A 23,513-nucleotide genomic window follows, 5' to 3' on the forward strand; every position below is an offset into this window, starting at 1 on the left:
ACCCAGGAAAACTGAGTAACTCCCCCCAAATGCCCAAGCCATCACTTTAAATATCATCTACAGCTAAAGACATAGGATGTTGGGGTGTGGGAGCCAGTTATAAAAGTTTTCAGATAAATCACAGTAAGGCTGGGTATGGTTGTTAGGCAGATTTAAGTGTCTGCCTTCTTTGATAAGAGTTTCTTCCCTGTAGTTTTCAGAGCTTTTCGTGTGTCTGCTATTAAAAATAGTCAGCTTAAAATAATCCTTATGCCAAAGAGGCATATTTTTGGGTGCCAAGTTGTGCTCCCCTTCACCCTACATTACCTTTCTCCGTATCACTTTTCCTTTCTGAAATGTTATTGTCAGTGTTGCCTCACTAGAATATAAAGTCCATGAGAGCCAAGAACGGTGTCTATTGTATTCACTGCTGTAGCCCCACGGTTTAGAGCAGTACCTGGCATACAGAAGGCACTCAGTAATTTTGTTGAATGGAAGATTGAATGAGCTACCCATGTCTCATCAGGTCTTTCAGATGACACTATTTGGACTGAGCAAATATATTCTGGATTCCCAACACTTTTTATGTTAAAAAGCTATTGTTTTTATAGGTGATCGATTTCGGAAAGTGGAATTAGCACTGACGGGCTCAGGACTTCCTGTCGTTCTACACTTTGATCCTGGAAATTTCCTTAATTTTGCACCTTGTTTTATGGGTGAACGTTCAGAGACGGTGTGTATTATGCAAAATCGATCCAAGTCACTTTCCGTGACGTACCGTTTTAAAAAAACTGCACATTTTAAAATTGATCCTGAAAGGGGCAAGATTGATGAAGGATGTATCCAGGTAAGATAATTATTCTATGCTTTCACATGCTTTGAATATTTTAATATTTGCTAAAAAGACATGTAGAGGATTAAAAACTTGATTTTGTTCCATCAAGATTATAAATTGTATCTCTTCTGTGGCCTAGTTATGAATACTTCTGTGTTGGCACTTATGCAGTATCCATAATTATTTGTTAAATGTCTTTCACTTGCCAGGAAAAGAATTTGACACTGTAGGGAATGTAAAGCAGTACAAAACATGGTTATTGCCTCTAAGGACTTTTTTATTTTATTTTATTTTTTGGCACTGAGGGCATATTTATTTATCTATACCCCAGGAGGCAGGCCCCAAAACTGAAATATCCAGCATGAAGCCTTGGCCTCCTGCCTTGGGTGGGTGTGGGCACAGGTCCTGAAGCCTTTGTCTAGGACAGTGGACACCAGACACCAGAGGTGGGATGCTCCTGGGCCAGTAACTGCTGAGAGCAGAAAAAAGCAAAAAGGAGGTAGGACCCAGCCACTTGTCCCAATCCCAGAGATGCTGAGAAGACTGCAAGATGCTTTGGGTGTCACCCCTACACTGAAGGTTGGCCAAGCTGGGATGCACACGTGGGGGACAAGTGGAAGTCCATTGCCACAAGAGCCCACGCTACAGTTAACCCAAGGCAGAAGAGAGGGGGCTGGCAGATTTGGCTATGTGGGATCCAGGCCTTGCTCTCCTGTGAGGTGAGGTGGTATGGGGGAAACCAGCCACTGTAGTCTGACTGCTTGCTGAGGGGTGGGTTTCTGAGCCTTTTGCATGAGTGCATGCCCCTCGTCCTCCCAACTTTTCCGAGGCTGATGCGAAAGGCTCCCTGTAGCCACCAGTCGTGGGCATTATGTGCCTGAGGCACGGTGAAGGGTGGCCGGTGTTAGGGCAGGCTCACCTCAGGTTTGTCATCGCCAGCATCAGGTGGGTAGGAGGTGTCTGAGCGCAGGTCCCAGCGCAGGGCTTGGGTCTCTGCACAGGTGCATATACTCCTGGAGTGACTCATGCAGGCCCACAGCCGGCATATCTAGCCACCACAGCCCCACCATCCCCTTGCGCGGCGTCACGAGGTGGGTTTTGCATGGGCACTGCTCTTAGTGTAGTGGGGCCAGACTAGGATGCAGGATGCACAGCTCAGCTCCTTGTGGCTGTGGCTGCATCTGCTGTAGACTTGCTTCCTCTCCTCCTGGATCCCTGCTGGCCGCGTGCCAACCTTAGAGGCCATGTGGTAGTGGTGGCAGCCCCGCTCTGACACAGGTGGTGGTGCCCCCTGCCTTGGTGGAGGGCAGCTGGTTCATGGTCCCGCATTAAAGGATGCTGTCTCCTTTCCTCCAATGCTCTTCCTACTGAGGATTTTTTTAATGTTCTAAGGAAGTATAAGACATAAATAAAAACAGTTATGGTTTAAGAAGAATGCAAAATGTGTGGCGCCTGGGTAGCTCCGTCGGTTAAGTGTCCAACTCTTGATTTGGCTCAGGTCATGATCTCACAGTTTGTGGGATCCAGCCCCATGTTGGGCTATGCGTGGACACTGCGGAGCCTGTTTGGGATTCTCCCTCCCTCTTCCTCTCTCTCCACCCCTCCCTGCTTGTATTCTCCCTCTCAAAATAAATAAGTAAACATTAAGAAAAAAAAAAGAATGCAAAATGTGTTGCAAGAAGTCTGTAATAAGGTGATCTAGAAACTCAGAGGACAGTGTTTTTACTTCCAGCCAGGTAGCAAGGTCTTCCTATGATAGTAACATGAGCCTGACCTTGAAGGTTGAGTAGAATTTTCAAACTGGAAACTGATGATACTTAATTGACCTAGGCCTTTTCCTGCTGGTGTGGAGCCCACAAGTTGAACTCTGAGGAATACCAGTGAGTACCAGGTCAGGTTCTGTCTTTCTCACTACTGAGATAACTCTTGCCCTTATCCTCTAATCCACAGTTGACTGACTATGGTCCACAGGCCAAATCTGGCCTGCTGCCTGTATTTTTAATTAAACTATTAGGGGAACATAGCTGCTCTTATTGTCTGTTGTCTCTGTCTGCTTTCACACTTCAAAGGCAAGGTTGAATAGGTATGAGAGAACTGTGTTGACTTTAAAAATGTCTGGGTTTATTTGGGAATAGCAGAGAATTGTAATTCTAGACAAACAAGCTACAGTCAAACCCATAGGCTAGCCCGACAACCAAAGAGAGGATTTTATGGAGAAGGAGGAAGTTGGGAGTGGTTATTTTGAAGGAGAGTCCATTGGAGAAAAGTAGGAGTTCAGAGTGATGACGGTTTGCTCTTGGCTGAGTTGCTAGGGTAGTTGATTTCTCATAGGAAACGCAATGTACATCTTTTCCTGTTGGGACCTGTAACTGATGATTCTTTCCTGTCCATGATTCTTCCTGTAATTGAAGTCTAGTGTCAGGGCGTGAGAGCTCCTCCTTCTGGCCTCCCAACTCCATTTTAGTGAGGTTTCCCTTTATTAATTTTTACAGTTGTATGGCCCATAAAACCTAAAATATTTACTGTCTGGCCATTTACAGAAAGAGTGGAGCCTTGCTCTAAACAGTAGCAAGCATGAATGCTTTCAGTTTCAGTTCGGGTTTTTCTGTCACCATCTTTTCTCCACTGCATTGTGATATGGCTCATAAAGTTATTGATGGAAGCTTTCTCTCAGTTGCAATCAGGAACTATTGTATACATGTTTAAATGCATGCAGCTCATATTTATAACTCTTCCTGCTTCATTAGAATGACTCACTTCCATCCCCCCAAATTTGGATAGATTTAATCAGTCTTTATAGAATAACAACCGATGTTAACCACATTATGCAGAACGTTTGCTTTTTAACTGCTTCCTAGACTTTCTTTAGTTCAAGTCTCTTAAATCTACCAACTCAGCTTATTTTCTCCAGCGACATGTACATCTTTTAAAATGTGTCTGATAGCTAAGTTCCTAATATAATTTTTAAACTTATATGTTTTTGGCTTTCTCAAGCACTCATGAGTTTCAAATTAATAAAAAGTGAATGTAAGAAATGTGGAGGGTGGGGGCGCTGCTGGACAATTGTGACTTCCATAGACCGGTCAAATAGCCTTTAATTATTTAGATGTGTGATAAGATTATTCTTATTTTATGTATTTATTTTAAAGTTTACTTATTTATTTTGAGAGAGAGAGAAAATGAGCTGAGGAGGGGCGGCAGGGGAGGAACAGAGGATCTCAAGTGGACTCCACGCTGACAGCAGAGAGCCCAATGTGGGGCTTGAACTCATGAACCTTGAGATCATGACCTGAGTCAAAGTCAGACGGTTAATCAAGTGAGCCACCCAGGTGCCCTTATTTTATTTTATTTATTAAAAAAAAATTTTTAACGTTTATTCCGTTTTGAGAGACTGAGAGAGACAGAGTGTGAGCAGGTGAGGGGCAGAGAAAGAGGGAGACACAGAGTCTGAATCAGGCTTCAGGCTCTGAGCTGTCAGCACAGAGCCTGACGTGGGGCTCGAACTGATGAACTGGGAGATCATGACCTGAGATGAAGTTGGGTGCTTAGCCGACTGAGCCACCCAGGCGCCCCATATTTTATTTTTAAAAGTTTATTTATTTTGAGAGAGAGAGAGAGAGAGACAGAGAGAGAATGCGTGAGTGTGGAAGGGGCAGACAGAGAGGGAGAGAGAATCCCAAACAGGCTCCACACTGTCAGTTCAGTCTGACGTGGGGCTTGGTTTTATGAATCACGAGATCATGACCTGAGCTGAAACCGAGTTGGACACTTAACACACTGAGTCACCCGGGCGCCCCAAGATTATTCTTTTTAAAATAGTAGCTTATTAAAATATAATTCACATACCATAAAATTCACACATTTAAAATGTACAGTTCCGTGGTATTTAGTATAATTCCAGAGTTGTGCAACCATTAGCACTAATTGTACTACATTCTCGTCACCCCAAGAAGAAACCCTGTATCCAATAGCACAAACTTCTTCTCATTCCTCAGCCCGTGGCAACCGTGAATCTGTTTTCTAGGTCCATCAATTTCCCTGTTTTTGACATTGTATGTAAATATAATCATACAATATAAGGACTTTGTGCTTGGTTTCTTTGATTCAGCATTATATTTTCAAGTTGCATCACTGTTGAAGTATGTATCAGTACCTCATTCCTTTTATTGGCCAAATTATATTCCATTGTATGGATATACTACCTTTTCTTTACCTATTCATCAGTTTATGGGCATATGAATTGTTTCCACCTTATGGCTGTAGAAATAATGCTGCTATATACATTCATGTACACGTTTGTTTTTTTTGTGCATGTGTACAAGTTTTTGTATGGACAGATTTTCCTGTGTATGTGTGTATTGTTTTTTTACTATAGAAACAAAGTATGTAATTAAACCAAAGGAAACATTTAAAAGTTTTAGTGTAGATTGAAGTGTTCTGAAGGGATGTGGCAGTAAATACGCGTTTTATATTTGCCTACCCTTCCCCAATTTTATGCTCACCATTTTTGTCGGTAGTTTTATTGAGTTATAAGTGACAAATAGGAATTGTATATGTTTAAAGTATACAACTGGATGTTTGATATATGTATACAATGAGAAACAGTCACCACAATCAAGCTAATTAACATATTAGTCATCTCATATTGTTATGAATTCTTTTCTATGGTGAGGACACTTAGATCTACCCTTTTAGTGAATTTCAAGTATACAATATAGTATTGTTAACTAGAGTCACCATCTCCAGAACTTGCTTATTTTGCAGAACTAAGACTTTGTACCCTTTGGCCAACATCTTCTTATTTCCTGTTCCCTCCCACCCCTGGTAACCACCTTGTACTCTGCTTCTATCAGTTTAACTATTTTAGATTCCGCAGATAAGTGAGATCAGGCAGTATTTGTCTTTCTGTGTCTGGGTTATTTCACTTAATATAATGTTCTCTAAGTTCATCCGTGTTTTCACAAATGTCAGGATTTCCTTCTTTTTATTTATTTATTAATTAAAAATTTTTAACATTTATTTATTTTTGAGAGAGAGACAGAGAGTGCAAGTGGGGGAGAGACAGAGGGAGCCAGGGAGACACAGAACTTGTAGCAGGCTCCAGGCTCTGAGCTGTCAGCATGGAGCCTGATGAGGGGCTTGAACCCATGAACCATGAGATCATGACCTGAGCTGAAGTCAGATGCTTAACTGACTAAGCCACCTAGTGCCCCAGGGTTTCCATCTTTTTAAAGGTTGAATAATAATCCATTATTCTTCTGCATGTGGATATCCAGTTTTTCCAGCACTGTGTATTAAGGAGACTGTCTTTTTTCTGCTGTGTGTTCTTGGCAGTTTTGTTGTAGTCTGGTTGACTCTAAATGCATGGATTTATTTGTGGGCTCTCTATTCTGTTCATATGTTTATATGTCTTTTTTCATGCCAATACCATACTGTTTTGATAACTGTGCCTTTGTAATGTAGTTTGAAATCAGGAAGTGTGATATGTCCAGCTTTGTTTGTTTTGTTCAAAATTGCATTAGCTATTCAGAACCTTTCATGTTTACATTAGGAGCAAAAAGAATAAAATGCTAGGAGTAAATTTAACCAGAGAGCTGAAAGAGATACACACTGAAAATTATGAAAATTTGTTGAAGGGAATTAAGACACAGATACAGAAAAGAACATCACAGGTGGAGAAGAACCATCTCCATGGTTTAGGAGAATTAATATTTTAAACATCTATACTACCCAAAGTGATCTACAAGTTTATTATAAACCTTGTCCAAATCCCAACTGCATTCTTTAAAGAAATAGAAAAAAAAATCTAGAAATTCATATGGACAGGTTTTCAGTGCTCTTCAGTATATACTAGTGAGTGAAATTGTTGAATCATGATAACTCTGTTTAACTTTTTGAGAAGCTATCATACTATTTTCCAAAGAAATTGCACCATTTCACAACTCTTACCAGTAAAGAATATGTATTCTAATGTTCTAATACCTCCACACCTTTGCCCATACTTGTTAATATCCTTCTTATTGGTTATATCCATCCTGATGGGCCCAAGTGGCTTATTTCAGTTTTCATTTACATTTCCCCAGTGACTAATGATGAATGTTTTTTCATATGCTTATTTTGCATTTGTATGTCTTCTTTACAGAAATGTTTATTCACGTCTCTGATAGTCAGAATAATGTCCACCTAAAAATGTCCCTATCCTAATCTGTAGGATTTGTGAATATGTGGTGTTCCATGGCAAAAGGAGGATTTAGGTTTTAATTGGAAGTAATGTTGATAATCAGTTGACTCTAAAATGGGGAGGTTATCTTGGATTGTTTGTGTGGACCCAGTATAGTCACAGGGGTACTTAAAAGTGGAAATAGGAGGCATTAAAAGTGTCAGTGATATGATGTGAAAAATATTTGCATGTCCATTGCTGGCTTTGACAATGGAAGGGAAAGGTGATGAGCCAGGGAATGTGATGGCCTCTATCTAGAAGGTAGGAAAAGATAAAGAAATAGATTTTCCACTAGAGCCTTCAGAAATGAACACTGTCCTGCTGAAATCTTAGTTTTGGCCCATGGAGATTTGTGTTAGACTTCTGACCTGTAGAAGTAGAAGATAAGTTGAGCAGTTTTAGCCCACAGAGTTGTTTGTAATTTGTTATTGTAACAATAGGAAACTAACACAATATTCTTTATCCATTTTAATTGGAATATTTATCCTTTTGTTGTTGAATTGCAAAAGTTCTTTATGTATTCTGGATACAAGTCCTTTGTCAGATATGTAAATTGCAAATATTTTCTCCCTTTCTATGGGTTGTTTTCTCACTTTCCTTTTTTGTCCTTTGAAGTACAAAAGTTTTGAAGCTTGATTAAGTCCAATTTATCTTTGTTTTTCTTTTTGCCATTTGTGCTTTGAGTATCCTATCTTGGTAGTTATACAGTATCCAAGGTCATTAAGATTTGTTCCTGTGTTTTCCTCTAAGAAATTTGGCTTATGCATTTAAATGTGTTATCCATTTTGAGTTGTATATAGGTTTATTTAGGGGTCCAGATTTGTTCTTTTACATATAGTTGTCCAGGTATCTCAGAATCAAAGTATTCTCTAACTTCCCCTGAGATTTCTTCGACCCATTGGTTACTTAGGGGTGTATTGTTTAACTTCTAGATATTTGTGAGTTTCCCATATTTCCTTCCCTTTATTTGTTCTTTTTAATAATTTATATACTTTATTGATAGTTTCTATTTTGTGAGATGTTTTCATGCCTTTTCTAAAATTTTTTTAATTGAGATATAATTGATATATAATCTTAGTTTCAGGTGTACAACGTAATGACATTTGTATATATTATAAAATGATCACCATAATAAGTCTATCATCCATCACCATATATTGTAACATAATTTTTTTTCTTGTGATAAGAACTTTTCAGATTTACTCTTGTAGCAACTTTCAAATATGTGATACGGTATTAACTATACTCACCATGCTGTACATTATATCCTCATGATTTATTAATTTTTTTTGTTTTTTTTGTTTTTTTTCAATATATGAAGTTTATTGTCAAATTGATTTCCATACAACACCCAGTGCTCATCCCAAAAGGTGCCCTCCTCAATACCCATCACCCACCCTCCCCTCCCTCCCACCCCCCATCAACCCTCAGTTCTCACTTTTTAAGAGTCTCTTATGCTTTGGCTCTCTTCCACTCTAACCTCTTTTTTTTTTTCCTTCCCCTCCCCCATGGGTTCCTGTTAAGTTTCTCAGGATCCACGTAAGAGTTAAAACATATGGTATCTGTCTTTCCCTGTATGGCTTATTTCACTTAGCATTGCACTCTCCAGTTCCATCCACGTTGCTACAAAGGGCCATATTTCATTCTTTCTCATTGCCATGTAGTACTCCATTGTGTATATAAACCACAATTTCTTTATCCATTCATCAATTGATGGACATTTAGGCTCTTTCCATAATTTGGCTATTGTTGAGAGTGCTGCTATAAACATTGGGGTACAAGTGCCCCTATGCATCAGTACTCCTGTATCCCTTGGGTAAATTCCTAGCAGTGCTACTGCTGGGTCATAGGGTAGGTCTATTTTTAATTTTCTGAGGAACCTCCACACTGTTTCCCAGAGTGGCTGCACCAGTTTGGATTTCCACCAACAGTGCAAGAGGGTTCCCATTTCTCCACATCCTCGCCAGCATCTATAGTCTCCTGATTTGTTCATTTTGGCCACTCTGACGGGCGTGAGGTGATATCTGAGTGTGGTTTTGATTTGTATTTCCCTGATGAGGAGCGACGTTGAGCATCTTTTCATGTGCCTGTTGGCCATCCGGATGTCTTCTTTAGAGAAGTGTCTATTCATGTTTTCTGCCCATTTCTTCATTGGATTATTGGTTTTTCGGGTGTGGAGTTTGGTGAGCTCTTTATAGATTTTGGAGACTAGCCCTTTGTCCGATATGTCATTTGCAAATATCTTTTCCCATTCCGTTGGTTGCTTTTTAGTTTTGTTGGTTGTTTCCTTTGCTGTGCAGAAGCTTTGTATCTGCATGAGGTCCCAGTAGTTCATTTTTGCTTTGAATTCCCTTTCCTTTGGGGATGTGTCAAGTAAGACATTGCTGCGGCTGAAGTCAGAGAGGTCTTTTCCTGCTTTCTCCTCTAGGGTTTTGATGGTTTCCTGTCTCACATTCAGGTCCTTTATCCATTTTGAGTTTGTTTTTGTGAATGGTGTGAGAAAGTGGTCTAGTTTCAATCTTCTGCATGTTGCTGTCCAGTTCTCCCAGCACCATTTGTTAAAGAGACTGTCTTTTTTCCATTGGATCTTCTTTCCTGCTTTGTCAAAGATGAGTTGGCCATACTTTGGTGGGTCTAGTTCTGGGGTTTCTATTCTATTCCATTGGTCTATGTGTCTGTTTTTGTGCCAATACCATGCTGTCTTGATTACAGCTTTGTAGCAGAGGCTAAAGTCTGGGATTCTGATGCCTCCTGCTTTGGTCTTCTTCAAAATTACTTTGGCTATTCGGGGCCTTTTGTGGTTCCATAGGAAATTTAGGATTGCTTGTTCTAGTTTCGAGAAGAATGCTGGTGCAATTTTGATTGGGATTGCATTGAATGTGTAGATAGCTTTGGGTAGTATTGACATTTTGACAATATTTATTCTTCCAACCCATGAGCATGGAATGTTTTTCCATTTCTTTGTATCTTCTTCAATTTCCTTCATAAGCTTTCTATAGTTTTCAGCATACAGATCTTGTACATCTTTGGTTAGATTTATTCCTGGTATTTTATGCTTCTTGGTGCAATTGTGAATGGGATCAGTTTCTTTATTTGTCTTTCTGTTGCTTCATTATTAGTGTATAAGAATGCAACTGATTTCTGTACATTGATTTTGTATCCTGCAACTTTGCTGAATTCATGTATCAGTTCTAACAGACTTCTGGTGGAGTTTATCGGATTTTCCATGTATAATATCATGTCATCTGCAAAAAGTGAAAGCTTAACTTCATCTTTCCAATTTTGATGCCTTTGATTTCCTTTTGTTGTCTGATTGCTGATGCTAGAACTTCCAACACTATGTTAAACAACAGCGGTGAGAGTGGACATCCCTGTCGTGTTCCTGATCTCAGGGGGAAGCTCTCAGTTTTTCCCCATTGACGATGATATTAGCTGTGGGCTTTTCATAAATGGCTTTTATGATCTTTAAGTATGTTCCTTCTATCCCGACTTTCTCGAGGGTTTTTATTAAGAAAGTTGCTGAATTTTGTCAAAGGCCTTTTCTGCATCGATTGACAGGATCATATGGTTCTTATCTTTTCTTTTATTCATGTGATGTTTCACATTGATTGATTTGCGAATGTTGAACCAGCCCTGCATCCCAGAATGAATCTGGCTTGATCATGGTGAATAATTCTTTTTATATGCTGTTGAATTCGATTTGCTAGTATCTTATTGAGAATTTTTGCATCCATATTCATCAGGGATATTGGCCTGTAGTTCTCTTTTTTTACTGGGTCTCTGTCTGGTTTAGGAATCAAAGTAATACTGGCTTCATAGAATGAGTCTGGGAGTTTTCCTTCCCTTTCTATGTTTTGGAATAGCTTGAGAAGGATAGGTATTATCTCTGCTTTAAACGTCTGGTAGAACTCCCCTGGGAAGCCAACTGGTCCTGGACTCTTATTTGTTGGGAGATTTTTGATGACTGATTCAGTTTCTTCTCTGGTTATGGGTCTGTTGACGCTTTCTATTTCCTCCTGATTGAGTTTTGGAAGTGTGTGGGTGTTTAGGAATTTGTCCATTTCTTCCAGGTTGTCCAGTTTGTTGGCATATAATTTTTCATAGTATTCCCTGATAATTGCTTGTATTGCTGAGGGATTGGATGTAATAATTCCATTTTCATTCATGATTTTATCTATTTGGGTCATCTCCCTTTTCTTTTTGAGAAGCCTGGCTAGAGGTTTATCAATTTTGTGTATTTTTTCAAAAAACCAACTCTTGGTTTCGTTGATCTGCTCTACAGTTTTTTTAGATTCTATATTGTTTATTTCTGCTCTGATCTTTTTTATTTCTCTTCTGCTGGATTTAGGCTGTCTTTGCTGTTCTGCTTCTATTTCCTGTAGGTGTGCTGTTAGATTTTGTATTTGGGATTTTTCTTGTTTCTTGAGATAGGCCTGGATTGCAAAGTATTTTCCTCTCAGGACTGCCTTCGCTGCATCCCAAAGCGTTTGGATTGTTGTATTTTCATTGTTGTTTGTTTCCATGTATTTTTTAATTTCTAATTGCCTGGTTGACCCATTCATTCTTTAGTAGGGTGTTCTTTAACCTCCATGCTTTTGGAGGTTTTCCAGACGTTTTCCTTGGTTGATTTCAAGCTTCATAGCATTATGGTCTGAAAGTATGCATGGTATGATTTCAATTCTTGTATACTTATGAAGGGCTGTTTTGTGACCCAGTATGTGATCTATCTTGGAGGATGTTCCATGTGCACTCGAGAAAAAAGTATGTTCTATTGCTTTGGGATGCAGAGTTCTCAATATATCTGTCAAGTCCATCTGATCCAATGTCCCTTGTTTCTTTATTGACCGTGTGTCTAGATGATCTATCCATTGCTGTAAGTGGAGTGTTAAAGTCCCTTGCAATTACCACATTCTTATCAATAAGGTTGCTTATGTTTGTGAGTAATTGTTTTATATATTTGGGGGCTCCTTTATTCGGCGCATAGACATTTGTAATCGTTAGCTCTTCCTGATGGATAGACCCTGTGATTATTATATAATGCCCTTCTTCATCTCTTGTTACAGCCTTTAATTTAAAGTCTAGTTTGTCTGATAGAAGTATGGCTACTCCAGCTTTCTTTTCACTTCCAGTAGCATGATAAATAGTTCTCCATCCCCTCACTCTCAATCTGAAGGTGTCCTCAGGTCTAAAATGAGTCTCTTGTAGACAGCAAATAGATGGGTCTTGTTGTTTTATCCATTCTGATACCCTATGTCTTTTGGTTGGTGCATTTAGTCCATTTACATTCAGTGTTATTATAGAGAGATACGGGTTTAGAGTCATTGTGCTGTCCGTAGGTTTCATGCTTGTAGCGATGTCTCTGGTACTTTGTCTCACAGGATCCCCCTTAGGATCTCTTGTAGGGCTGGTTTAGTGGTGACAAATTCCTTCATTTTTTGTTTGTTTGGGAAGACCTTTATCTCTCCTTCTATTCTAAATGACAGACTTGCTGGATAAAGGATTCTTGGCTGCATATTTTTTCTGTTCTTCACATAAAGATCTCCTGCCATTCGTTTCTGGCCTGCCAAGTTTCAGTAGAGAGATCGGTCACGAGTCTTATTGGTCTCCCTTTATATGTTAGAGCACCTTTATCCCTAGCTGCTTTCAGAATTTTCTCTTTATCCTTGTATTTTGCCAGTTTCATTATGATATGTCATGCAGAAGATCTATTCAAGTTACGTCTGAAGGGAGTTCTCTGTGCCTCTTGGATTTCAATGCCTTTTTCCTTCCCCAGATCAGGGAAGTTCTCAGCTATGATTTCTTCAAGTACACCTTCAGCACCTTTCCCTCTCTCTTCCTCCTCTGGAATACCAAGTATGCGTAGATTATTTCTCTTTAGTGCATCACTTAGTTCTCTATGTTTCCCCTCATACTCCTGGATTTTTTAAATCTTTTTCTCAGCTTCTTCTTTTTCCATAATTTTATCTTCTAGTTCACCTATTCTCTCCTCTGCCTCTTCAATCCAAGCCGTAGTTGTCTCCATTTTATTTTGCAACTCATTGATAGCATTTTTTAGCTCCTCCTGACTGTTCCTTAATCCCTTGATCTCTGTAACAAGAGCTTCTCTGCTGTCCTTTATCCTGTTTTCAAGCCCAGCGATTAATTTTATGACTATTATTCTAAATTCACTTTCTGTTATATTGTTTAAATCCTTTTTGATCAGTTCGTTAGCTGTTGTTATTTCGTGGACGTTTTTCTGAGGCGAATTCTTCCATTTCATCATTTTGGATAGTCCCTGGAGTGTTGCAGGACTGTGGGGCACTTCCCCTGTGCTGTCTTGAATAACTTGCGTTTGTGGGCGGGGCTGCAATCAGACCTGATGTCTCCCCCCAGCCCACTGCTGGGGCCACAGTCAGACTGGTGTGTGTCTTCTCTTCCCTTCTCCTAGGGTCAGGATTCACTGTGGGGTAGTGTGGCCCGTCTGGGCTACTTGCACACTGCCGGGCTTGTGGTGCTGGGGATCTGGCATATGAGCTGGTGTGGATCTGCAAGGTGCACAAGGGTGGGAGGGCCAGGCTCAGCTCGCTTTTGTTTGGGAGATCCGCTGAGGGAGTCAGACCCGCCAGAGGGATGGATCAGCAAAAGTACAGTGTTGGGTGTTTGTGAGGTACAAGCAAGTTCCCTGGCAGGAACTGGTTCCCTTTTGGATTTTGGCTGGGGGATGGGCGAGGGAGATGGCGGTGGCAAGCACCTTTGTTCCCCGCCAAGCTGAGCTCTGTCGTCCAGGGCTCAACAGCTCTCCCTCCCTTTGTCCTCCAGCCTTCCCGCTTTCTGAGCAGAGCTGTTAAGTTATGACCTCCCGGATGTCAAGTCCCGCTTGCTGTTGGAACACACTCTGTCTGGCCCCTCTGCTTTTGCAAGCCACATTCGGGGGCTCTGCCCCGGCTCCCTCCTGCCAGTCCTTGGAGTGCGCACCGCCTCTCTGCCCTTCCTACCCTCTTCCGTGGGCCTCTCGTCTGTGCTTGGCTGTGGAGACTCCGTTCTGCTAGTCTTCTGGCGGTTTTCTGGGTTATTCAGGCAGGTGTAGGTGGAATCTAAGTGATTAGGATGCGCGGTGAGCCCAGCGGCCTCCTACACCGCCATCTTCCCAGGTTCCCCCGCTTTATTAATTTTATGACTGGAAATTTGTACCCTTTAACCCCCTTCATCTATTTTGCCCATCCTCCTCCCCTTGCCCTTGCAACCACCAGTCTGTACTGTGTATGTGTGAGTTTGGTTTTTTGTTTGTTTTTTGTGTTTAGATTCCACATGTGAGTCAGTTCATATGGTATTTGTTTTTCTGTGTCTGACTTATTTCACTTAGCATAATGCCCTCAAAGTACATCCATGTTGTCAAAAATAGCAAGATTTTGTTCTTATTTTATTGGCAAATAATATTCTGTTGTATACGTGTACTGTATTTTCTTTATCTCTTCATCCTTTGGTGGACGGTCAGGTTGTTTCAATGTCTTGGTTCTTGTAACTAATGCTGCAATGAGTTAGTGTTTTGAGTGTTTTGAATTAATGTTTTTATTTTCTTTGGATGAATACCCAGAAGTGGAAATGCTGGGTTGTATGGTAGTTCTATTTTTGATCGATTGAAGAACTCCATCCTGTTTTCCATAGTAGTTGCATCATTTTACATTCCTACCAACAGTACAGGAGGGTTCCCTTTTCTCTACATCCTTGCCAACACTTGTTATTTCTATTTCTTGTTTTTTTTGATAATACCCATTCTCGGGTGTGACATGGTACCTCATTGTGGTTTTGATTTGCAATTCCCTGATGATTAGTGATGTTGAGTGATGGTGATTAATGAGTGATATTTTCTCCCATCCCCTAGGTTGCCTTTTCATTTTGTGGATGGTTTCCTTTGCTGTGCAGAAGGCTTTGTTTGATGTATTCCCGCTTGTTCCTTATATCTTTAGACATATTTTCCATTAGTTGAGCATATTTATAATAGTCAACTTATCCTCTTTGGTAAGTTTAACATTTGAGTTTCGTCAAGGCAGTTTCTATTGATTGGAGTTTTTCTGTGTATTGGCTATACTTTCCTATTTCTTTTCATGCCCTGTAATTTTTTGTTGAAAACTGGGCATTTTAAACGATAGTATTTGGCAACTCTGGAAATCAGATACCCCCAAGATGTGTCATTGCTATTTGTTTCTGTTGTTCTTTGTCTTTAGTGCTTTTTTTTAGACTGAGTCCGTAAAGGTTGTTTTCTTTGTTATGTGTAGCCAATCAAGGATCTTCTCAGTTAATTTTGGGGTCAGTGAATGATTGGGCAGAGCTTCTCTTAAATTCCCTGAATCAGTAAGTCTCACAGCCTTTGCTAAGAGCTTTTGTGTAAGTGTATTGGGTGGGGCAAATCTTTACTGTTCTGTCAGGTAGTTTACAACTCTTTTTGGCCTTTAATTCCTTCTTGTACAACATCTCAAAGTGAGGCAAAAGTGAGAAATTGGAGCTTTCTCAAATCTTTCCTGGGCATGTAAACCGTCATCTAGATTCCCAGGAATGTGTCAGAGCTTTTCAAATGCCTTCTGAATGTTTTCGTTTTTTGTTTCTCTTTTCCTTTCTTTTTCCTTTTTTGTTTTGTTTTGCCTCTTATTTTCCTCTTATTAGCTGTGATTAACAATTGCTGCTGATTTTGTAAAAAAAAAATTTTAATGTTTGCTTATTTTTGAGAGACAGAGAGAGAGAGAGAGACAGAGTGCGTGCATGAGTGGGAGAGGGTCAGAGAGAGAGAGGGAGACACAGAATCCGAAGCAGGCTTCAGGCTCTGAGCTGTCAGCACAGAGCCCATGTGGGGCTCAAACTCATGAACCATGAGATCAGGACCTGCGCCAAAGTCAGATGCTTAATTGCTTAACCAACTGAGCCACCCAAGTGCCCTGCTGAGGATCTTTTGATGGGCCGGGAGGAGAAGGGGGTTCAGTGGAGAGAATTGTTCACAAGGAATGAGCTCTGAACCAGGTCAATGAAAATTATACCCTTATAATAGGCTTTTTGGCTAGCTTCTAGACTGGACATAGAGGGACAATTCTCTGGTGGTGGGGCTTTTGGAGAGCTCCAAATCTGTTCTTTTCCCTCCTGTCTACTCGGCTAATGGTTTTCACAGCTGCCATAGTTGCAAGGCTATTTTCAAAGACAGCACAAAACTGGGAATAGGAGCATCGGATCACAGTGTCTAAAAATGCCATGAAGCCTGTTATGCTTTCAGAAATTCAGCTATTTTTTTCTTAAATAAATACTTCTGGGATTTTTTATAAGCTTTTAGGTAATTTTTAAATTTGGGTAAAGTTGATTTGACAATTATTCCAGTGGTCTCTTCCTGTTTGTGGAGGAGGGGGTATTTGGAGATCCTTAATTTGCTATCCTTCAAGCGCTTCAATACTATCATTCTGAATAATTTCTCAAAGAATTTTCCAATAATATATATCTTAAATGTTTGTCAATGCCGTATATTGAATTTCTAAGCCACTTTCATGTCACGGTGATGAACTAGCTCTCCGTAAAATTTTATAAAGTTTTTTTTATTTGCTTTTTACTTTTTCCAACAGTATAATATTATTTTTTAGAATCCATTTGGACTGATATAACAAAATGCCATAGATTGTATGGTTTATAAACAACAGAAATTTATTTCTCACCTTTCTGGAGGCTAGGAGTCCTAGATCAGGGCACCAGCACAGTTGGGTGAGGATCCTCTTCCTGGTTGTAGACTTCTTGTTGTATTCTTACATGGTAGAAGGGTCTAGGGAGCTTTGTGGGGCCTCTTTTGTAAGAGCACTATGACCTAATCCCTTCTCAAAGGCCCTAATCTCCTAATTCCATCACACTGAGTATTAGCCTTAAACGTAGGAGTTTTGGGGGTTCACAGACATTTAGTCTATAGCAATTGACTACTTTTTCTTTTTTTAGAATGTGATATGTTCATTCATTCCACATCAAGTAGGAGTCTTTAAAGTGAAGCAATTGATAGAGATTATTGGCTCAGTGGCAGATGAAAATTTTCAGTCTACATCTCTGAAACCTTTTCATCAAATATATTTATATTTCAAGAGTGTCTGCAAACCTTCCACCAAGAAAGTTGTGATGAAAGTTAATCCTGGTAAGCTATTATTGACCCTTACCTTTTTTGTTAAATGAAGGTTATATGGATTATCTTAATACACTTACTGCTTAGCTATCTATATCACATGTAATCTAATCTTGTGGTTCTTACCTTTGAATGCATCAAAATCACCTGGAAGCAGTCTTCTTAAATGTGATTAAACCTTCTTAAAATAAACCTTCTTCAACGTTTATTTATTTTTTGGGACAGAGAGAGACAGAGCATGAGCGGGGGAGGGGCAGAGAGAGAGGGAGACACAGAATCGGAAACAGGCTCCAGGCTCTGAGCCATCAGCCCAGAGCCTGACGCGGGGCTCGAACTCACGGACCGCGAGATCGTGACCTGGCTGAAGTCAGACGCTTAACCGACTGCGCCACCCAGGCGCCCCTAAAATAAACCTTCTTAAAATAGGTACCACTGTCCTACATCCCAGAAATGATTGTTAAATAGGTCTTTGTTAGAACCCCCAAATTTGCATTTCTAACATGTCCCCAACATTTGCTCATGTTGCCATTTTGAGGATTGCAATTGTGATAGTACGGGTTTAGTGATCTATAAAATTTACATATTTTAATGTTTTTCATGTTCTATGTTTTCTTTTGAGTCTGTAATATAATATAAACTAATTTTGACCACTCCTTGGATTTTTGCGTTGCTGCTGTTTCATGTAATCCTCAATTATCTTTTATACTTTGAGCCATATGAAATTACTGATATTCAGCTCTCTGTAATCTATGAAAACTTGTGTCATATGGGCTAATGCATTCCTTCAAGTTACTATGTTTTATTTTTTATGCATGCATTATATTTCAGAATTGTTTTGTGTAGGTTCATTTGTTAAATGGTTATTTGTAGGGGCGCTTGGGTGGCCCACTAGGTTAAGTGTCTGGCTTCAGCTCAGGTCATGATCTCACAGTTCGTGAGTTGAAGCCCTGCATCGAGCTCTGTGCTGACGATACAGAGCCTGCAGCCTGCTTTGGATTCTCTGTCTCCCTCTCTCTGACCCTGCTCACGCACTCTCTCTCTCTCTCTCTCAAAAAAAATAAACATTAAAAAACTTTTTAATGAATTATTTGAATTTCTTTGAATGTGTTTCTTTGTTTAGGGACTTCATTTTAAGGTAGAATCAATGGTATAGTCTATTAATACATGGAAATTATTCGGACAGCTGAAATTAAAAAAAAATATTTAACTTAATATCCAATTCTATAAAAGGTATATCCCCTTTGGTCAGTAATCCAACGGGACAGTTTGTGGTCAGAGACTTGCCAAAATACAAGGACTGTGCGCCTGTTGCAATGCTTCAATCAACCATGACACACCTTCACAATCATCACCTAAGTAAAGAGTCACCGAAGGATGCACTGATAGCTTTTCCCAATGATCGAGCTGCAAGTATCAGGTCTGGAGACCAGGATAAGCATTTCAGGTAACATGCTGTATTAAAAACCTGAAATTTTGAAAGGCACAATTACCAATGTGATATGTAGGTCTTAGCAGATCCTGCTGTAACAAACTAATGATGACAATAATAATAATAGTAATAAAATTTTATTTTCTTTGTCCTTTTTTTGTTTTACTTTGGAGGAGATGGTTATTGAATGCTACTGTATTTGCTTCGTCTAACCTCTTGTCACCTCTACTGTGTGCTTGACAGGAAGTGAATGGTTTGCCAGATGATTATTAAAATATGCTGTTTCTATTGAAATAATCACTTTAAAAAATGTATCAAGTTCTTATAGTAGTCCTATTCATTAAGTATGGTTGACAGCTTCAATTTCTCTAAGATAAAAGTAAACATCATAATCGTCATCATCATCCTCTTTGTTCCCCTCAAAGTCACATTTCCCATAACCTTCCCCAAATTGAACTAAAACCTCAATAATGAGGATCAAAAGTGATGTTAAACCTTAATATAAATCCATTCAAACTGTTATAGACTCTAAGTCTAAAGTACTTTCTTGACCAGCAAGAGAGCAGACACAGGATTAAAAGCAAGAGATGGCTAATATCCGGGAAAAGACAAGAGCCCTGAATAAGGGTTCTTGCTCTGTATTTATTAAGATTAGAAGGTTTACAGACATCATGGGCGTGCAGAAAGAGACAATAAATTTGTGAACATTAACTCATGGGCATGAGGGAAAGGGGATTTTGAAGATACACGGTGTTAGGGGCTTGGGTCAATATAAACCAAAATCCTGGTGCTGGGCAGATGGGCAGATGGTTGTTAACAGCAGACAGGAGACTCTGTCTGTTTATCTTAGCTAGCCTAGGGGATAAGACAGAGCATATAACCTCAGGGTTAACAAGGCACCTTTTCTTCTGCTAATCAGCTCCTCTTTGGGTCACTCCAATGGCAGCAGTCTATAGCCCTATTTACCTGTTTACCTAATTTGGTCCTTCCTGTGAAAGCAGCTTTCTGCTATAGTACTAAATTGGGGGGCACTTTCACCCTGAATACCTAATCTTGCTTATCTCATATACGTTTGTATTGGGGCCCTTGCCTCCCCCCCCATTTTGGGGACCTTTGCCCCCTCCCCCCCCCCGCTTTATTCTGGGGGCCTTAGCCCCCCTTCTCTATTGTTATTCGCCTAATCTTGTTTACCCAAACTTGGGTGTGAGCATCCTATGGCTTTGTAATTGTTTATGCCTTGTTAACCCATTGGTGCAAGCCCAGGGAATTTCTAAGCTTACTCCCCACACCAAACCTCAAAGAAATTACTGCCTTCCAAGTGCTTAGAAGAAACCCAGGCATCCTGGTTTTTACACCTGTAAGATTGAAATGAGTTTCTTTTCTGCCTGCTTGTATGCTACTATAGACTATCTAAACTTGATAATATCCCTGGGTTTTCTCTGCTTGTCTCTTTACCTTTGGTAAGTCATTAAGCTCACTTAATTTTACAGCCATTTTCTTGCAATATCATTTGATTTTAGGCCATAATTGTTTTATTATCCACAATTGGAAGATTCTGGGTTTTTATACAGCCGGTCTTTATTATTTCATTTTACAGATTTTATCCATACCAGCCTTTCTCTCGCTCTTTTTTGTTTGACAGATACCCTGAAACAAAGGAGTGTAAAAATTGCTCAGACTCCATTTTAAGTAATTATGTAGTATAATAAAGGAAAACTGATCCCTCCCTCTGACTCATTGCACTCCATCCCATACAGAAGTATTTGTTGGAAACACTTTTTTTTAATGTATTCTTTTCAGTCCTTTCCTATGCTTACACAAATATATTTGTATAGACATGTTAATGTAATATTAATATTTTGTTTCTAAATCAGTCTTAATCATTTGTTCTAAAAATGCCAGATATTTTTTTGAAGAAGACTAAGCATTTCCTATTTATATCATGGCCAAAATTATTTTTCTCAGGTTACTCTTTTCCATACTAATAGAAATGCAAAATTTAGTTATTTTCTGGTTAGCAATTAGTAATTTTAAGTAATGAAATTTAATGATGTATTAAATTATTGGTAACAGGAGCACCTGGTGGCTCATTTTGTTAAGTGCCTGACTTTTGATTTTGGCTCTGGTTCTCACAGTTTGTGGGATCAAGCCCCTCCTCGAGCTCTCTGCTGGCAGTGTGGAAACTGCTTGGGATTCATTCTCTCTCTCTCTCTCTCTCTCTCTCTCTCTCTCTCTCTCTCTCTGTCTTTGTTCCTCCCCTGCTTGTGCTCATGCTGTCTCTCAAAATACATACACATTAAAAAAAAATTATTGGTAACTGTAATTGCTATTTTATTTCTTACTGCATTTCTTTAATGATTTTTGACAAGAAAAAAAAAAGTCAGGAACTTTTGTCTAACTTCTGTTTACTATAGTATGTCCTGTGTTTAGAAGAGTGTCAGGCATTATAGTAGGCACTAGTAAATATTTTTTAATAAATAAATGAAGAACAGTGTTTTATTTGCATAATAATTTTGTCCCCTCTATTTTGCACTTAAAAAATATCACCTACTAAAAGCTAAAGAGGTATTTCATGAAGCTTATCCTTTTTTTTAAAGTTTTTAATTTCAGTTAGTTAACATGTAGTGTTATGTTAGTTTTAGGTGTACAGGATAGTGATTAGCAATTCCATACCTCACCAGGTGCTATTCACAACCTGTGCACTCCTTAATCCCTATCACATATTTAACTCATCCCTCTACCCATCTCCCTTCTGATAACCATCAGATTGTTGTCTAAGAGTCTGTTTGGTTTTTTATTTTGTTTGTTTTTGAGAGAGAGTGTGTGAGTGTGAGTGGGGAGGGGGCAGAGGGAGAGGGAGAGAGAATCTTAAGGACCCAACATGGAACTTGATACAGGGCTCAGTCTCATGACCACAAGATCATGACCTGAGATGAAATCGAGAGTCAGATGCTTAACCAACTGAGCCACGCAGGTGCTGCAAGTGTTTCTTTCTTGATTTGTCTCAGTCTGTTTTTTCCCCTTTGCTTGTTTCATTTCTTAAATTCTATATATGAGTGAAATCATACTGTATTTGTCTTTCTCTGATTTATGTTGCTTAGCATTATACTCTCTAGCTCCATCCATGTTGTTGCAAATGGTAAGATTTCATTCTTTTTTTATCACTGAATAATATTCTGCAGTATATGTATACCATATCTACTTTGTCCATTCATCATTTGATGGGCCCTTGGGCTGCTTCCATATCTTTACTATATAGTAAATAATGTTGCAATAAACATAGGGGTCCATGTACCTTTCTGAATTAGTGCTTTTGTTTTCTTTGGGTAAATACCCAGAAGTGGAATTACTGGGTTTTATGGTATTTCTATTTTTAATTTTTTGAGAAACTTCCATGCTGTTTTCCACAGTGGCTGTACTAATTTACATTCAAACCAACAATGTAGGAGGGTTACCTTTTTTCTACAACCTCATCAACACGTGTTATCCCTTGTCTTTTTAATACTAGCCATCCTGACTTGTGTAAGGTGATATCTCATTGTGGTTTTGTTTTTTATTTCCATGATGATTAGTGGAGTTGAGCACATTTTCATGAGCCTGTTGGCCATCTATATGTCTTCTTTGGAAAAATGTGTATTCCTGTCCTCTGTTCATTTTTAAATTGGATTATTGGATTACTTGTTTTGTTTGTTTGTTTCCTTTTTTTGTTTTTGTTTTGGTGTTGACTTGTATGAGTTCTTTATATATTTTGGATATTAACCATTCATTGCATATATTGTTTGCAAATATCTTCTCTCTTTCAGTATGTTGCTTTTACATTTTGTTGATGGTTTCCTTCATTGTGCAAAAGCTTTTTAGTTTGGTGTAGTCAAATAGTTAATTTTGCTTTTGTTTCCCTTGCTTGAGGAGATATATCCTGAAAAATATTACTAAGGCTAATATCAAGGAGATTACCGCCTATGTTTTCTTTTAGGACTTTTAGGCTTCAAGTCTCACATTTATGTCTTTAATCCATTTTGAGTTTATTTTTGTGTATGGTGTAAGAAAGTGGTCCGTTTTCATTCTTTTGCTGGTAGCTGTCCAGTTTTCCCAGCACCGTTTATTGAAGAGGCTGTCTTTTCCTCATTGTATGTTCTTGCTTCCTTTGTAGAAGATTAAGTGACTATATTAAGTATGGATTTATCTTTGGCCTCTCTGTTTTTCCCATTGATCTATGTGTCTTTTTTTGTGCCAGGACCATACTGTCTTGGTGGCTACAGTTTTGTAGTGTATCTTTATATCTGGAATTGTGATGACTCCAGCTTTGTTCTTCTCAAGATTGCTTTGGTTCTGGGGAGTATTTTCAACAACTATCTTTGAATAGCAAAGCGTTTATTTCCCTCTCGTTGTCTAACTCTCTTAAAGACTCTCATTCAGTTAAAGTTATCTTACTGTAACCATAGAGGACATGTTGAAAACATGGAGAAATGTTAAATTTCATTGGGCTCTATGACTAATAAGTTCATACTTGAGTTAATTATTGAGGGTGAGAATCTTAATAATTAATACAATTTGATGAGAATTGAGGCAGCCCACGGCCAGAAGATGTGAATAATTGTAATTTTTGTATTTATAGAAAATATATGGTGGGTGAAAGGAAGAACGTGAATTTAGATGAGTGAACATGAGACATAAAGTAGTTGTGATTAATTTATGAATTGGTTTCTCTCTATGGTTCATTGATGGTTATTACATAAGCTCTGAGATTTTATTTTTATGTTTTAAAAAAATGTTTTATGTTTATTCTTGAGAGAGAGAGAGAGAGAGAGAGAGAGAGCGTGAGCAAGGGAGGGACAGAGGGAGAGGGAGACACAGAATCTGAAGCAGGCTCCGGGCTCTGAGCCATCAGCACAGAGCTGAATGTGGGGCTCAAACTCACGAACCGTGAGATCAT

The 23,513-nt window shown here is 39.2% G+C and overlaps 1 protein-coding gene across 1 annotated transcript in view; it reads left to right on the top strand.

Annotated features, from left to right (window-relative positions):
* The window catches only part of CFAP47 (cilia and flagella associated protein 47), a 587,956-nt gene that overhangs the window by 26,878 nt on the left and 537,565 nt on the right, over positions 1–23,513 (top strand). Inside the window, exons 8-10 of the mRNA XM_043569968.1 lie at positions 591–826; positions 16,974–17,163; positions 18,382–18,595. Of these exons, the coding sequence (XP_043425903.1) occupies positions 591–826; positions 16,974–17,163; positions 18,382–18,595 (640 nt within the window). The remainder of the gene's footprint in view (positions 1–590; positions 827–16,973; positions 17,164–18,381; positions 18,596–23,513) is intronic.

Source organism: Prionailurus bengalensis, chromosome X (assembly GCF_016509475.1).
Source record: "Prionailurus bengalensis isolate Pbe53 chromosome X, Fcat_Pben_1.1_paternal_pri, whole genome shotgun sequence".
NCBI lineage: Eukaryota > Metazoa > Chordata > Mammalia > Carnivora > Felidae > Prionailurus > Prionailurus bengalensis.